This window comes from Clarias gariepinus, chromosome 18 (assembly GCF_024256425.1).
Source record: "Clarias gariepinus isolate MV-2021 ecotype Netherlands chromosome 18, CGAR_prim_01v2, whole genome shotgun sequence".
Classification (NCBI taxonomy): Eukaryota; Metazoa; Chordata; class Actinopteri; order Siluriformes; family Clariidae; genus Clarias; species Clarias gariepinus.
Window position 1 is genome coordinate 29,477,501 of NC_071117.1, and position 18,086 is coordinate 29,495,586.

Sequence of the window (18,086 nt, forward strand, 5' to 3'; positions counted from 1 at the left end):
ATGACCTACAGTAGCATTAGCGAACTAACGCGGTTATTTTCAAAAACAGCAGAGTTTTAAGTCGGCATTGCCGAATAACAGAAATTAATTATATTTAAGTACCGTGAAAAATTAATAGGAAAGTGACGTAAACACAGAACAGCCAGTTTGGAGTGAGTGATGTTTGTACTGTACTAATAGTTATGAATAAAACCTTCTGGACTTGCTAACGTGTAAGTAATGTAATATCACTGAAACTATATTCCCTCGCATGAAACGGGGCATTAGCACATGTCCCAGTCATAACACGTTTTTAAGGTTATCAGTATATAAACACTGGCAGCAATTTTACACGTTGATTTAACGTTACTACAAGTAAAAGTACAACAGTCCACAAGTCAACCAATTAAATTAACCATGTAAATTAAATAAAATGTGAAATAAAACACAAAACAGTTAATTATTTATATATATAATTATTAAACGAACTTCCAATTTGCTTGGTATTAGTAGCATGGATTAATGGGCGGAGCACTGTCCCACTTTGAGCTAGTGGTCACTTAGACCAACAAGCTGAGATTAGACATTACTATGAAGTTTAAAAGTAAACATGAAATCTTTATTCACTTTTGTGTTTAAAGGTCTGTTAGCTTTTCTAAAAGGGAATTATTTAACCCATACTGCAGACATTGATAAGTCCCAGAATCCACAAATTAAAACCCTATGTGGATAAACTTTGAAATGGAAATGATACAATAGAATTGTTGTGAATTTAGTAAATGTCAGTGTAATCTAAATATCCTAAAATAAACTCCCTCGAAATGACAGAGCACTGAAAATTAGTAGTTGAATTATTTGATAATATCAGAGAATAATTTCAGTTGCCCTGCAAAACTGAATTATGTTCATGGGGGGCGGGGGAGTCTTTCCATACACACTGTAATTAAGATTTACTAAGAACTTGAGCCAGTCCAATTTGTGTTTATTCTTTTTTTTTTTTAAGATCAATAATGAGTTTCTGAGAATTATAACTGCTCCACTTCAAGCAAGATTGCTGGTTTCCTCAGACAAGCAACACTACAAACTCATCGAGATCATCAGAAACAAGGGAGGAATGGTTAGAGAGAAGACCAGAGATATAATCTTCATCTTCAAGTTCTTGATCTGGTATGTACTCACTTAAAAATAACAGAAATTAGCTTGGTGTTAAATGTAATATTTTGAATGGAAGTCACAGGAGCTGAGCAAGGCATCCAAATCAGGTTGGCTGTGACGCACTAAATTAAAACAAAACTAGCAGAAAAAAACATTTTAGTTTAACTTGTTTACAGGTTAGTGAATGCTGTCTGAATACAGGTTCCAATGTCTGCCATGTTCATTTTATCACGCTTCACAAGCCTAACATAACCAACAGTACTATGTTTGTTTGACTTGTAGTACTATGACCAGAGCCTGGAGGTGAATGTATGAAGAGAGTATCTCCTGAAATGTCTTATGGTGTATTTAGTGGAAGATGTGGACCAACTGATTAAGCACTGGGAAACGTGTGTTCATAAGGCATTTCAACCTTAGAACTGAAAAATATTACTGAATTGATAGATTAGTCTTGCTCTAAGGTCCAGGTGCCAAAGCGGTGGTGCTCAGGTTTGAACCTGTGAGCTTCCAATCAGAATACAAACATCCAAAAACTATACAACTACCTCTGCCCCTTCATATTGACAAATATGAGGTCATTGGCATTATCAGCTGCAGCACAACCTTTACACAGGGCCATTATTTTAAATCATAGTATGTATTAACATTAGTCACATACATGCTCCTAAACCTTGTGGAACGACTTCACAGAAGAGCTGAAGCTGTTAGAGCTGCAAAAGGCCAACATCATATTAAACCCTATGGATTAAGAAGTGGATGTTATTTAGGTTTATACTGTATGCATGTGAAGGCAGGCGAGCCAATACTTTTGGCAATATAATGTAATATATAATGTGTGTGTGTATATGTATGTCTGTTGTTTTGGCCTATTCATTGACATAATTAAATTTAACTTGATGCACCATAATCCTAGGTGTTTTTTTGCACTCATAGGGAGCATTAAGTGATTTTTACATTCATACATCAGACACTGTTTTGCCAAATAGAGCAACTTGTCTAACAAATGTGCTTCTTTTATTAGGTTGTTCAGGAAGGTGAAGCTCAGGCTGAACTTGAGAGGTGCACGATGGCCCTGTTTGTCCTCAGGGAGGAAGAAGACTGTCTTCAGCCACCACAGGAAGTCAAGATTGTGACTTATTGAGTTTCCATCAGTCGCACATGAACGTTCCATGTGGTTTGGCCTCATCTATGCGTTAAACTTGAGCTATCCTGGTGAGATCAAACACACATTTGTGTCCCTGTAGAAAATATTTAGGGAACATATAGCTTATAAAAAATATAAAAATTTTAGTAAAATATAAAATTTTGTCAAACAATTGTCAGATTTTTACATGGTTAGCAAATAGGTTTATACAGTTCTTAAACTTAAGTTATTAAAAATGCATTGTTTTATTGATTTTATTTTTGTTTTCTGTTTTTTAATTGAAGAAATAATAGTACATCAAAAAGAAAAGTTAATGTATTATTTCAAGGATGGTAATAAATGTTTTTAAGGAGAACTTGTTTGTTCATTATCTTCATTTATAAATGTAACTTTTAAAAAAGTTACTTATTTCATTTATAAATGTTACTTCTCTACATAAATGAACTTTTTTGACTTAGAGATAAGTACATTTCTTTATTTCACAAAAAGACTATATGTTGATTTTATGTATAATTCATAAAATTAGTTTGTACATAATCATACTTTTAACTTGAGAATAATGAAAAAGATTACTCCTATAATTTACTCCTATTACTTTATACTATATAAATGTACGTTGTTTCTTTCAGGTTAAACACTAAACTTTAATATAATGTTACATTTCAGGTTTTTCTAAAGTGATATAATCAAGTTGTCTGAAAGTTTGACAATAAGTTTGAGCGGCCTCAGGCTTTGTAATAACTTTTGTTTCTGATTTGGATGGATGAATTTCTTTTGCTTTGGGGAAACTTAAAAATCTATTTATATTTAATCAACCTTAAACCTTAAAAACTTCTGCCAGAAGCTTGTGGATGACGATCGAGGCATCTGTTAGAGAGATATTTACCCTAATATGAGGCGTCTGTGTGGGACTGTCACTCTGTTCTGAGGAAACCAGAAATATATTCAACCTTGAGCTCCAAACCCTTGAAGTTTTCTTTTTTTAAAGGTGTGTGTGTGTGTGTGTGTGTGTGTGTGTGTGTGAACGTCTGATCCCCGTCGTGTTCTCCACACACTCTCCTCCTCTCACCGAGTGCCGTGTGTGACACAGAGCAGCAGGTGTTGTACAGAAGGCCAGTAGATTTGCTCCACGCACTCTGGTGTGTGTGACTCGTCACCATTAGCACACGTTTATCAGCGGCGTCAGGACAGAGTGTGAGAACACACTGCAGCCAAAAGCGCGGGAAATGAGGCCTGCACGCGCCCTGATCATCGCTCTCGCCCTGCTGTGCGCGCGGGCCGAGCCTGAGACGGCCGAGGGACACGCGGACAGAGGGGACAAAACCCAGACTGAGACTGAGACGGAGGAAAAGACGGATGAAATTACGGAGGAGAAAAACGTCCTGGTGCTGCACGAGAAGAACTTGGACAGAGCTCTGAGTGAGAACAGATACCTGCTAGTGGAGTTCTGTAAGTCATATTTATCCACTAACAGCAAATAACCGCACAAACAATAACATGAAGAAGCTGTTTAGGGGAAATAAAAATAATATGATGTCTATTACATGACATTGGTAGAGATGGTATTATTATATTATTATTATATTATTATCATATTATTATAATTATATTATCATATATATATAAATATAAAACATATAGCAATAAATGTAATATTGAAATATTACAGCTCTGTACATACTGCATTAATAACAACATGGCATCAGGGCTCAAAGTGTCTCGCCGAGGTGAAAATATAATACTTAATACGTTTCAGAATGCTTAATGCTATACAGTATATATATCACAATGTCCAGATGTTGTGATGTCCAGATGTTGTACAGTCATTCATGCCTGGTGTTGCTGTGGTCTTCAGTTATTTTCAAAACCTTTACATTCTCTGTATTTATTCTTACATTTAATTAAGACCTTTTTTTTTTTAATAATAAGAAAATGATGAATGGATTTTACCCCTGCCCGGTCACATGACCATACAGGATAATGATTAGATATGACGCCTTCGACGACATCTAAAACTTTTACTAATAATAATACTAATACTGCTAACACTACTGTATTATTATTATTATTATTATTATTATTATTATTATTATATATAGTAATAATATAAGTGTTAATACTGAACTAAGACCAGGACGTCTTCTAAAGACAGACTTTAAAGTTCTTCTGTGAGCTTCTTTGTATAAATGTAATAAAAATTTATTATTACTACTATGAGTTATTATTATTATTACTATTATTATTATTATTGTGTATGTAAATATGTAAATGTAAATATTATACTCGGTTGATAATTTCCTACACGGCTGTCGACTTTATTACACTTAATGTGACATGAATAAGTTCAGCACTCTGGTATCTACAGGAAGTCCATCAGCACAGGTGCAGCTCTCCCACGCTGTGAGGTCAGTCAAACCCAGGATTAGGAAGGACACGTGTCCCTTCACGTTGTTGATTTACCCGCGGTTTCGTCCACTGCTCCTCACTCCCCTTTAACACACACCTTCCACACCCGAGTGTACCCTTAGACGAGACAACACTACATGGTGTTAATCCCGTGTCACGGTGTTATTATTGCCCCGGTGTTCCCTCACTCTTCCCCTCTCTGACACACAGATGCCCCGTGGTGTCGGCACTGTCAGGCCCTCGAACCCGTTTACGCCGAGGCCGCGGCACTGCTGAAGAACGAATCCTCTCCCGTACGCCTGGCCAAAGTCGACGCCGTGGAGGAGAAGGAACTCGCCAAAGAGTTTGAGGTCAACAGCTTTCCCACGCTGAAACTGTTCACGGAGGGCCGCAGACAGAACGCCACTCTGTTCACAGGTACGGACTCGGCCTCTCAGAAACGAATCGCCGATCAACTCAAATGTAGCTTCTTATAAATAAACTATTCCACTCCAACAGTGAATGATGGACGTACAGTGTGTGAAAGTTCTCACAGGGTTCGTGTGTTAAAGGGAAGCGCAGTGTGAAGGGCATCATACAGTGGCTGCGGCGCCGCCTGGGACCGAGCGCCGCTCTCCTCAACGACCGCCAAGACGCTCAGGAGCTAATCGACGCGCACAACCTGGTCGTGATCGGGTTCTTTAAGGTAGAAAAAACATAATGGTGTATTTAAACCTGAATGATCTCGGTTCCTTCAGAGGACAGACGGCGCGCAAGTCTCACAGACGTCTCTCTGTCTCTCTCTCAGGACTTGGAAGGAGACAAAGCCAGAGTGTTTAATGACGTGTCACAGGACGTAGTGGACGTGAACTTTGGCATCACGAGCAGCCCAGAGCTCTTTAAGGAGTACAAAGTGGAAAAGGAGGCGGTCGTGCTTTTCAAAAAGGTGGGATGAGAAGTTAAAGCTTTCAGGAAGTTTGTTACCTTGAAAATAAGGGTTTCATCCATTTAGATTCAACACAATTGTGTGTGTGTGTGTGTGTGTGTGTGTGTGTTGCAGTTTGACGACAATCGTGCAGACTTGCCCCTGTCTGAGGACGAGAAGCTGGAGAAGGATGAGCTCGTCTCGTTCATCAGCAGCAACAGCCTCGAGCTCGTTATTGAATTTAATGAAGAAGTGATTCATTAATTAAACCAATTAAAGCAATTAAACGTTTGTACATGTGGACGACTGTCTTAATCTGATTAAATCACACTCAGTATAGAACTGATCACATTACACTGCTTTTCTGCAGAACGGAGAAAAGATTTTTTCAAACAAAGTCCACAACCACCTCCTCCTGTTCATCAACACCACCATGGAGTCTCACGCCGCCCTGCTGGACGAGTACCGCGCCGCCGCCAGGGACTTCAGAGAGAGAGTGCGTCCTCCACCCGCAGCCATGAGGGCCTTCTCTTATTATTACACTCTATAGTAAGTGTAATGCAGTGTGTGTGTGTGTGTGTGTGTGTGTGCGTGTGTGTGTGTGTGTGTGTGTGATTAAAGGTCCTGTTCATCAGTATAGACATCACCACAGACGTCTCCCACGTGTTAACTTATTTCGGTTTGTCCGCGAGCGAAGCCCCGGCCCTCCGCTTCATCAACACCGACACCCTGAAGAAGTTCGCCATGACGGAGACGTCCATCACCGGGGACACGCTGAGGACGTTCTGTCAGGACGTGCTGGACGGAAAAATCAAGGTTATTCATTTCACTGCTTCTTTTGATAAGATTATAAATGAAACAGGTGAAAGGAGGCGACCCTGGAGACGGCGTGTCTCACAGAACGACCGCGTCCCCCGAGACCTCAGGGACGGACGACCGAGTCATTTATTATCTGCTGCAGCCAGCAATAAACACTTCAGTGTCACATTTCATGGTTGCCATTAAACCTGCATGATTCAGTTAATAAGTGTTAGATCGTAGGGATGCAGGAAAGAAATCGAATCAGTTACATCACGATTCCTTTGTGTGCAAATTATTCTATAATAATTCCCACAGACGTCAAAATACATCTTTATTTATATACGTTTACATTCAGAGGAGTGAAATATTGCAGTTTCTCTGTAATCTTAAACCATTCTCACATCAAAGTATTTGTTCATTTTGTTTAGAATTATAATTATAAATATAAATAATATTGAATGTAGATATTTATAAGACTGAATCAGCAGCGAGGGAGCGATAACGGGGTATCAGGTGACCCCTGGTGAGAGAACGTTTCAGGGATGATGTTATTTTGCACCACACGCAGAATAAATGGACTTTTATTGCATTTATTTACTGGGTTTAATGATGTAATAGCGCTTGGAGCTGAACTTTAATTCTTCTTCTTGTGTCAGTTCCATAAGGTCTGTGTGTGTTTCTGTATCTTTATTATATAATAATTATAATACATGATGTATTATTTATTTATACTTAATAATTCACTATCATTTATTTATTATGTATTTATAAATTAATCCAGAGGGGCAGACAAGGGGCAAAGGTCATGAACAGGGCATGCATTCATTTTTCCTTTATACACAACAAACAGGAAATTACATTTATGACAAATGGAAAGGCTGTTTAAAATATAACGCACAGCGCCCTCTGGTGGTCGGACACGGAAATGATCCAGGCTGGCCAATAAAGCAGATTATTTATAAGTTTAAAGAATTTAAGAATACTTTTAAACTTTTCATGCATTCTTAAAGTGTTTCTTGTTCATATTTACTGTAGTAAAATAACAGATGTGTACCTTCTCAGATTAAAAATGTAGAAATGCGCATATTATTATTATTATTATTATTATTATTATTATATAAAAAATATATGTTTTTGTCATAGAAACAACTAAAAACAACATGAATCTCGTGCTTAGTTTCCATTATCACCCTCTCTGTGTATTTGATTTGAATCTAGCCTCATTTGAAGAGTGAAGACGTTCCTGAGGACTGGGACAAGAGTCCTGTTAAAGTCCTCGTGGGGAAAAACTTCGAGCAAGTCGCCTTTGATGAGACCAAGAATGTGTTTGTGGAGTTCTGTAAGCGGGATTCATCATCTACAGACACGTCTACATGTGTATGTGTACGAGGTCAAGTGTTTAATCTGTGTGTGTGTGTGTGTGTGTGTGTGTGTGTGTTATTGTCCCTCTCTCCCAGACGCCCCTTGGTGTGGTCACTGTAAGGAACTGGCCCCTGTGTGGGAAAAGCTGGGGGAAAAGTACCAGGACCACGAGAACATCATCGTCGCCAAGATGGACGCGACGGCCAACGACATGGAGGAGGTGGCGGTGCAGGGTTACCCCACGCTCAAGTACTTTCCAGCAGGGACAGAGAGAAAGGTCGGCACCTTCCGCACCAACACTGAGCTTATCTCATTAACTCTACTGTACATCACCTGTTCATCATGTGACTGATACATCTGATAAACTCCCCCATAAAGACCCCATAAAAAACAGGGAGTCAGTGGAAGGTGAGGTGTGTCTCAGACATCACTGTGTGTATAAGATGCTCTGACGCTCACGCCCTGACCCGTGTTACCCGCAGTGGGACTGGCAATGACAAATTAGCACTGGCGTACCTGATTAGGCAAAACGTTTTTATTTTGTATCAATTCATCCATGTAGGAGCCTCTGTAGTACTAGAGAGCGTGGAGGCCAGTGGTGATTATCATTCAGCTAAAAGACACGGTGTTAATGCTAAAAAGTGTCTCACCTACAGTCAGGTGCAGAAGTGAACTGTCAGACAGGATCATGTGACACCATGTTACATAACACTCAATGCTTCTCATCTCCTGATCCATGCTTCATTCTTTATAAATGTTCATAAACATTTATATTTATATCAGATCAAAAGACACACATTGGTTAAATACAGTTTCAGGCCCTTTTATGTTTTAGTGTCTGTAACTGTTTAGAACTCAAATCTTTAAACGATCATAACCGTCACTCAGATGAAACTCGGCTGATTTAGATTTCACATGAAAAAACATAAAGGTGAAAAAGTGTATTATTATTATAAAATGATAAATTGTTAAAATATTGCAACATGAATTTGAAATGGTTATGTTTTTTTAAATCCTTAATTTTGCATGAAATGTTTAATTTATATAACAGCTGTTACAGATCATCTGCTTCTAGAAGCTAACACCAATTTTATCATCAATAGTTTGAAGAAATATGAAATAATTTACATATTAATAATTTACATTTTAAATGATTATTGTTTGAAGTGAGACAGTATAACAAATAATTAAAAATGGCCGTATTTAAGGCTCATATAAAATCATCTCTCAAAAACGTCATGTTAGAAATGTGAAATTTTTAGGGAAGCGAGATCGGTCACTTCCATGTTGTATAAACTTCAGAAGTAGCTCCTACACATTTTCTGTATTATATGAACATCATAAATAATAATAACATCAGCACCAATACTGTGTTTTGGCCGATTGTATTTATTCCCATTTCAAGCTATTCGTTATTATCCAGTTTAGTTTTTCCCATTCCTCAAGGCGGGAATCGAACCCGGACCCTTCCCCTGGTGTGTTAAATGTGTTGAAACCTGATGTTATAAAGATTTACTGTATTATAGAGCAAAATGAACTCATTCTGTTTTAAACCCTCTGACCTGATCAGGTGATCGATTATAACGGAAACAGGGATTTGGAAACGTTCATTAAATTCCTGGATAATGGTGGAGTTTTGCCAGAAGAAGAAGAAGAAGAAGAAGAAGAAGATGAGGACCAAGAAAGCAAGGATGCGGTCAGTTCTGTTTCATAAACTTCCCAAACTCCTTAAATTAAATACATTAATAATAAGATCAATAAGTACAATTATGGGCTGAATTGCTACAAACATGAAGGAAAGAAACTTTAAATAAAGTAAAACATTTTTACAGCTGGTTGAACATGTGACTCGTCGGCGTTCTGACGGCAGTGTAAATCAACTGTATTATATTTAAATCTACTGTAATTAAGACCATTATAGACACAGACAGACGTGAGTGTGTAATGTTTACACGTCTTTTATAAATGTATTGATTGTGTTTACATGCAAAAATATGATTATAGTGTTGGAAACTGGTAGTATTGGTCATATTTTTGGTAACTGGAACGGATTATCTGTATTTACATTATTTCCTCTGGGACAATGTGTTTCACAATACGACATTTCACCTTAAGAACTCGCCTTTTATGCTGAGGTTCCGCTCTATTGCTAGATACATCTGTGAGGAGCATATCTGTTTCTTTTTTATATTGAATATTATAATCCACTTTATTAATTATAATATGATTTCACGTTTCCTGTTCAGGTCTCGAGCGACCCCACAGGCGAGTCGGAGAAACCGTCTAACGGATCCAGCAGTAAAGACGAGCTCTGAAACATCTCACACCAACACTGATTCACACTACAATAAAATTCTTCCTCGTTCATTCTGATAAACACACATTTCACACACATCACACTCAGTGTATCTGATGCTTTTGAACAGAAACTGAACTGTTGAGGCCAAGCATTGATCATGTGGAACTAATGGTTTGTAATAAAGTGATTAAAGGACAGACACTGGATTCTGTAAACGCTTTGTGTTTAGTCACGTGTCACATCATTCCCACTGTTTGATTTAAACTGAGTACAAGGTTTTACTGATAATAGTTATTGATACTACATGAGTGCAGTTGGAGCGGGAATAGAGGAGAATATTCAGCTAGCACGTGGAAATCTCAACCTCGTAATCACCAAAACATGAACTTGTTTTTAAAAGAAAACAAGCGCCTCGACATCAGCGCCTGTGCAGCACCACTAACCCTCCTGTAGAGTGTGTAAATGAACACACATACACACACACACACACACTCTCCAACATCTAGTGTACAGTTTATAAAGGGGAATACATTTACATTTACATTTAGGCATTTGGCAGACTCTCTTATCCAGAGCGACTTACATTTTTATCTCATTACACATCTGAGCAGTTGAGGGTTAAGGGCCGCGCTCAAGGGCCCAACAGTGGCAACTTGGTGGTTGTGGGGTTTGAACCTGGGATCTTCCGAACCGTAGTCCAATGCCTTAACCACTGAGCTACCCCTGAAATAAATCTGAAACGAGATGTTCCACATGTACACATGGCTGTCGATGACGATCAAGTCTATTTCTAGATATCGTACTGATTCCATCCTTTGAGGAACCTCTGTAGTCTAATGTGGTGACCGCTGTATTCATTCCCAGTATTACGACCCTGGTAGGACCTCCGGTCAGCACTCACACACACATTCACACACTACAGGCAACTTGGGAACATCAGTTAGTCTAATCTGTATATCTTTGGACTGTTGGAGGATTATAAAGATACCTGGAGGAAACCCTCAGAGCACAGGGAGAACATGCAAACTTCATGCACTCAGACCACCGCAGGCAGGAATCGAACCCGGACCGAGGAGGTGCGAGGCGACGGTGTTAAAAACTACGCCACTGTGCTGCCATTTTACTTATTACAATCTTGAAATTTTCTGTTTTCCACTGTCATAAAAGATATTTTAATCTTTAAGTAAATATGTCTAAAAACTATATTGATGGCCTTCTTTGTGTGTAATAATTGGTCTCGACAGCTGTAGGGGGTCAGACACAGAAACATACAGTTTCAGTGCAGACCCGAGCCGCGAGAGTAACAGATGACAGGAGTCAGGAAGAGCGGAGGGAGATTATAAAGAGATAACTGTGTGTTATAGGACTTTACACAGTGGCTGAGCTTACAATAAACACAATAGGATGGAAGCTGGAAACGCATTTGTAGTAATATTTACACCTATTAAACCTCATACTACACACACACACACACACACACACACACCCAAGGCAGTTTGTTGCAATGGAATGTGCAGACAGATAGATGAACAGGTTTGGTCAGAACGTCATTTTCACCAATTATCATAAATACATAGAAAGTGCACCTTCTACACCGAGGGTTTGACGACACACACATGCACATGCACTCACACGCACACACACGCACATGCACACACACGCTCACACACACGAGCACAACAACATGGAAACACAAGACAAAACTAAAATCCAGAAGGAGGAATGACGTGCTGGACGAAAAGGAGGACGAGAGAGAAGAGCAGTAAGTCCTGGCAGTTCTTTAAGTTCTCTAAGTTCAGTAAGTAATAAATAGACCAGTAGCTACAGGATAATCCAGTAACACATTAGCATCTTTATTAGCCAGACTGTTGGTTAGCGTTAGCTGCTTTACTGTCTGACAAACAACAAAACACTGAGCGACTTTCATTCTTAACATCTGACTACACACACTACACACACTACACCTCACACACACTACACACTCTACACACACTCTACACACACTACACACACTCTACACACACTACACACACTCTACACACACTCTACACACACTACACACACTCTACACACACTACACACACTACACACACTCTACACACACTACACCTCACACACACTACACACTCTACACACACTCTACACACACTACACACACTACACACACTCTACACACACTACACACACTCTACACACACTCTACACACACTACACACACTCTACACACACTACACACACTACACACACACTACACACTACACACACTCTACACACACTACACACTCTACACACACTACACACACTCTACACACTCTACACACACTACACACTCTACACACACTCTACACACACACTACACACACTACACCTCACACACACTACACACTCTACAACCACTCTACACACACTACACACACTCTACACACACTACACACTCTACACACACTCTACACACACTACACACTCTACACACTCTACACACACTACACCTCACACACTCTACACACACTACACACACTACACCTCACACACACTACACACTCTACAACCACTCTACACACACTACACACACTCTACACACACTACACACTCTACACACACTCTACACACACTACACACTCTACACACACTACACACACTACACCTCACACACACTACACACTCTACAACCACTCTACACACACTACACACACTCTACACACACTACACACTCTACACACACTCTACACACACTACACACTCTACACACACTACACACACTACACCTCACACACACTACACACTCTACACACACTCTACACACACTACACACACTACACACACTCTACACACACTACACACACTCTACACACACTCTACACACACTACACACACTCTACACACACTACACACACTACACACACTCTACACACACTACACCTCACACACACTACACACTCTACACACACTCTACACACACTACACACACTACACACACTCTACACACACTACACACACTCTACACACACTCTACACACACTACACACACTCTACACACACTACACACACTACACACACTCTACACACACTACACACACTACACACACTCTACACACACTACACACTCTACACACACTACACACACTCTACACACTCTACACACACTACACACTCTACACACACTCTACACACACACTACACACACTACACCTCACACACACTACACACTCTACAACCACTCTACACACACTACACACACTCTACACACACTACACACTCTACACACACTCTACACACACTACACACTCTACACACTCTACACACACTACACCTCACACACTCTACACACACTACACACTCTACACACACTACACACACTCTACACACTCTACACACACTACACACTCTACACACACTCTACACACACACTACACACACTACACCTCACACACACTACACACACTACACACACTCTACACACACTACACACTCTACACACACTACACACACTACACACACTCTACACACACTACACACTCTACACCTCACACACTCCACACTCTACACACTACACACTCTACACACACTACACCTCACACACTCTACACACACTACACACACTCTACACACACTACACACACTACACACTCTACACACACTACACACACTACACACACTACACACACTCTACACACACTACACACTCTACACACACTCTACACACACTACACACTCTACACACACTACACACTCTACACACACTACACACTCTACACCTCACACACTCCACACACTACACACTCTACACACACTACACACACTACACCTCACACACTCTACACACACTACACACTCTACACACACTACACCTCACACACACTACACACTCTACACACACTACACACTCTACACACACTCTACACACACTACACACTCTACACACACTCTACACACTCTACACACTCTACACACTCTACACACTCTACACCTCACACACTCTACACCTCACACACTCCACACTCTACACACTACACACTCTACACACTCTACACCTCACACACTCTACACACTCTACACCTCACACACTCTACACACTCTACACACTCTACACCTCACACACTCTACACACTCTACACACACTACACCTCACACACTCTACACACTCTACACACTCTACACACTCTACACACACTCTACACACACTCTACACACACTACACACTCTACACACACTCTACACACACTACACACTCTACACACACTCTACACACACTCTACACACACTCTACACACACTACACACTCTACACACACTCTACACACACTACACACACTACACACTCTACACCTCACACACTCCACACTCTACACACTACACACTCTACACACACTACACCTCACACACTCTACACCTCACACACTCTACACACTCTACACACACTACACCTCACACACTCTACACACACTACACACTCTACACACACTACACACTCTACACACTCTACACCTCACACACTCTACACACACTACACACTCTACACACACTACACACTCTACACACACAACACACTCTACACACTCTACACACACAACACACTCTACACACACTACACACTCTACACCTCACACACTCTACACACTGTACACCTCACACACTCCACACTCTACACACACTACACACTGTACACACACTACACCTCACACACTCTACACACTCTACACCTCACACACACTACACACTCTACACCTCACACTATACACCTCACACACTAAACCTTACACACTCCACACTCTACACCTCACACACTCCACACTCTACACACTTTACATCTCACACTCTACACACTCTACACCTCACACGCTACACCTCACACACTACACCTCACACGCTACACCTCACACGCTACACCTCACACACCTCACACTCTACACCTCACACACTCTACATCTCACACTCTACACACTCTACACGTCACACATTCCACACTCTACACCTCACACTCTACACACACTCCACACTCTACACCTCACACACTTCACACTCTACACACACTCCACACTCTACACCTCACACACTCTACCTCACACACAACACACTCTACACACTCTACACCCCACACCTCACACACTCCACCTCACACTCTACACCTCACACACTCCACCTCATACCCTTCACACTCTACACCTTACACTCTACACGCTCTACACGTCACACTCTACACACTCTACATCTCACACTCTACACACTCTACACGTCACACATTCCACACTCTACACCTCACACTCTACACCTTGCACTACACCTTGCACACTCCACACACTACACCTCACACTCTACACCTCACACACTACACACTCTACACCACACACTCTACACCTCACACACTCTACCTCACACACTCTACACCTCACACACTCTACCTCACACACTACACACTCTACACACTCTACACCCCACACCTCACACACTCCACCTCACACTCTACACCTCATACACTACACCTTACACACTATACCTCACACTCTATACCTCACACTCTACACCTCACACTCTACACCTCACACACTACACACTCTACACCTCATACACTACACCTTACACACTATACCTCACACACTCCACACTCTACACCTCACACACTACACCTCACACTCTACACCTCACACTCTACACCTCACACACTACACCTCACACTCTACACCTCACACACTACACCTCACACTCTACACCTCACACACTACACCTCACACACTTCACACGCTACACCTTACACTCTACACGCTCTACACGTCACACTCTACACACTCTACATCTCACACTCTACACACTCTACACGTCACACATTCCACACTCTACATCTCACACTCTACACACTCTACACGTCACACATTCCACACTCTACACCTCACACTCTACACCTTGCACTACACCTTGCACACTCCACACACTACACCTCACACTCTACACCTCACACACTACACACTCTACACCACACACTCTACACCTCACACACTCTACCTCACACACTCTACACCTCACACACTCTACCTCACACACTACACACTCTACACACTCTACACCCCACACCTCACACACTCCACCTCACACTCTACACCTCATACACTACACCTTACACACTATACCTCACACTCTATACCTCACACTCTACACCTCACACTCTACACCTCACACACTACACACTCTACACCTCATACACTACACCTTACACACTATACCTCACACACTCCACACTCTACACCTCACACACTACACCTCACACTCTACACCTCACACTCTACACCTCACACACTACACCTCACACTCTACACCTCACACACTACACCTCACACACTTCACACGCTACACCTCACACTCTACACCTCACACACTACACCTTACACACTACACCTCACACACTTCACACGCTACACCTCACACTCTACACCTCACACTCTACACCTCACACTCTACACACTCTACACCTCACACTCTACACCTCACACACTACACCTCACACACTACACCTCACACACTTCACACGCTACACCTCACACTCTACACCTCAAACTCTACACCTCACACTCTACACACTCTACACCTCACACACTACACCTCACACTCTACACCTCACACACTACACCTCACACTCTACACCTCACACTCTACACACTCTACACCTCACACACTCCACACTCTACACCTCACACACCTCACACTCTACACCTCACACACTCCACACTCTACACCTCACACACTCCACACTCTACACACACTACACACTCCACACCTCACACACTCTACCTCACACACACTACACACTCTACACCTCACACTCTACACACTCTACACCTCACACACTCCACACTCTACACCTCACACTCTACACCTCACACACTCTACACCTCACACTCTACACACTCTACACCTCACACTCTTCACACTCTACACACACTCCACACTCTACCTCACACACTACACACTCTACACACTCTACACCTCACACTCTACACCTTACACACTCCACACACTACACCTCACACTCTACACGTCACACATTCCACACTCTACATCTCACACTCTACACCTCACACTCTACACCTCACACACTCCACACTCTACACCTCACACACTCCACCTCACACTCTACACCTCACACACTACACCTCACACACTACACACTCTACACCTCATACACTACACCTTACACACTATACCTCACACACTCCACACTCTACACCTCACACTCTACACCTCACACACTACACCTCACACTCTACACCTCACACACTACACCTCACACTCTACACCTCACACCCTTCTCACACTCTACACTCTACACACTCTACACCTCACACTCTCAACACTTAACACCTCACACAGTACACACTCTACACCTTACACTCTCAACACTCAACACCTCACACACTACACACTTTACACCTTACACTCTACACCTCAAACTATACACCCCACACTCTACACCTCACACTCTACACACTCTACACCTCACACTATACACCTCCCACTCTACACCTCACACTCTACACACTCTACACCTCACACTCTACACACTCTACACACCTCACACTCTACACCTCACACTATACACACACTACACCTCACACTATACACTCCACACTATACACCCCCCACTCTACACCTCACACCCTACACACTCTACACACTCTACACCTCACACTCTACACACTCTGCACACGTCGCACTCTACACCTCACACTATACACTCTCTACACCTTCCACTCTACACCTTACACTTTCAACACTCAACACCTCACACACTACACACTCTACACCTCACACTCTACACCTCACACTCTACACACTCTATACACCTCGCACTCTACACCTCACACTCTACACACACTACACCTCACACTATACACACTCTACACACCTCGCACTCTACACACTCTACACACCTCACACTCTACACCTCACACTCTACCCACTCTACACCTCACACTCTACACACTCTACACACCTCACACTCTACACACTCTACACACCTCGCACTCTACACCTCACACTATACACACA

The 18,086-nt window shown here is 41.7% G+C and overlaps 2 protein-coding genes across 2 annotated transcripts in view; both read left to right on the top strand.

Moving 5' to 3' along the window:
- The first annotated feature begins 3,427 nt into the window (after nucleotides 1-3,427).
- pdia2 (protein disulfide isomerase family A, member 2) lies at nucleotides 3,428-10,247 on the top strand. The gene is made up of 11 exons (XM_053477261.1): nucleotides 3,428-3,727; nucleotides 4,895-5,101; nucleotides 5,236-5,369; nucleotides 5,472-5,609; nucleotides 5,724-5,840; nucleotides 5,959-6,084; nucleotides 6,210-6,404; nucleotides 7,608-7,728; nucleotides 7,847-8,028; nucleotides 9,322-9,447; nucleotides 9,998-10,247. Exons 1-11 carry the CDS (start codon nucleotides 3,505-3,507, stop codon nucleotides 10,064-10,066), a joined length of 1,638 nt encoding a protein of 545 aa, XP_053333236.1. The 5' UTR covers nucleotides 3,428-3,504; the 3' UTR covers nucleotides 10,067-10,247.
- Nucleotides 10,248-11,683: 1,436 nt separating this feature from the next.
- The window catches only part of si:dkeyp-75b4.8 (lipopolysaccharide-induced tumor necrosis factor-alpha factor homolog), a 28,844-nt gene continuing 22,441 nt past the window's right edge, over nucleotides 11,684-18,086 (top strand). The window contains exon 1 of the mRNA XM_053476692.1: nucleotides 11,684-11,812. The gene's annotated coding sequence lies outside the window, so the exon portion shown is untranslated. The remainder of the gene's footprint in view (nucleotides 11,813-18,086) is intronic.

Excerpts from the sequence above, each read along its gene's own strand:
- pdia2 (XM_053477261.1), top strand. The coding sequence starts at position 3,505 with ATGAGGCCTGCACGCGCCCTGATCATCGCTCTCGCCCTGCTGTGCGCG. Across the intron at positions 3,728-4,894 it reads ATACCTGCTAGTGGAGTTCT|ATGCCCCGTGGTGTCGGCAC; the intron begins GTAAGTCATATT and ends TCTGACACACAG. Across the intron at positions 6,085-6,209 it reads CCAGGGACTTCAGAGAGAGA|GTCCTGTTCATCAGTATAGA; the intron begins GTGCGTCCTCCA and ends GTGTGATTAAAG.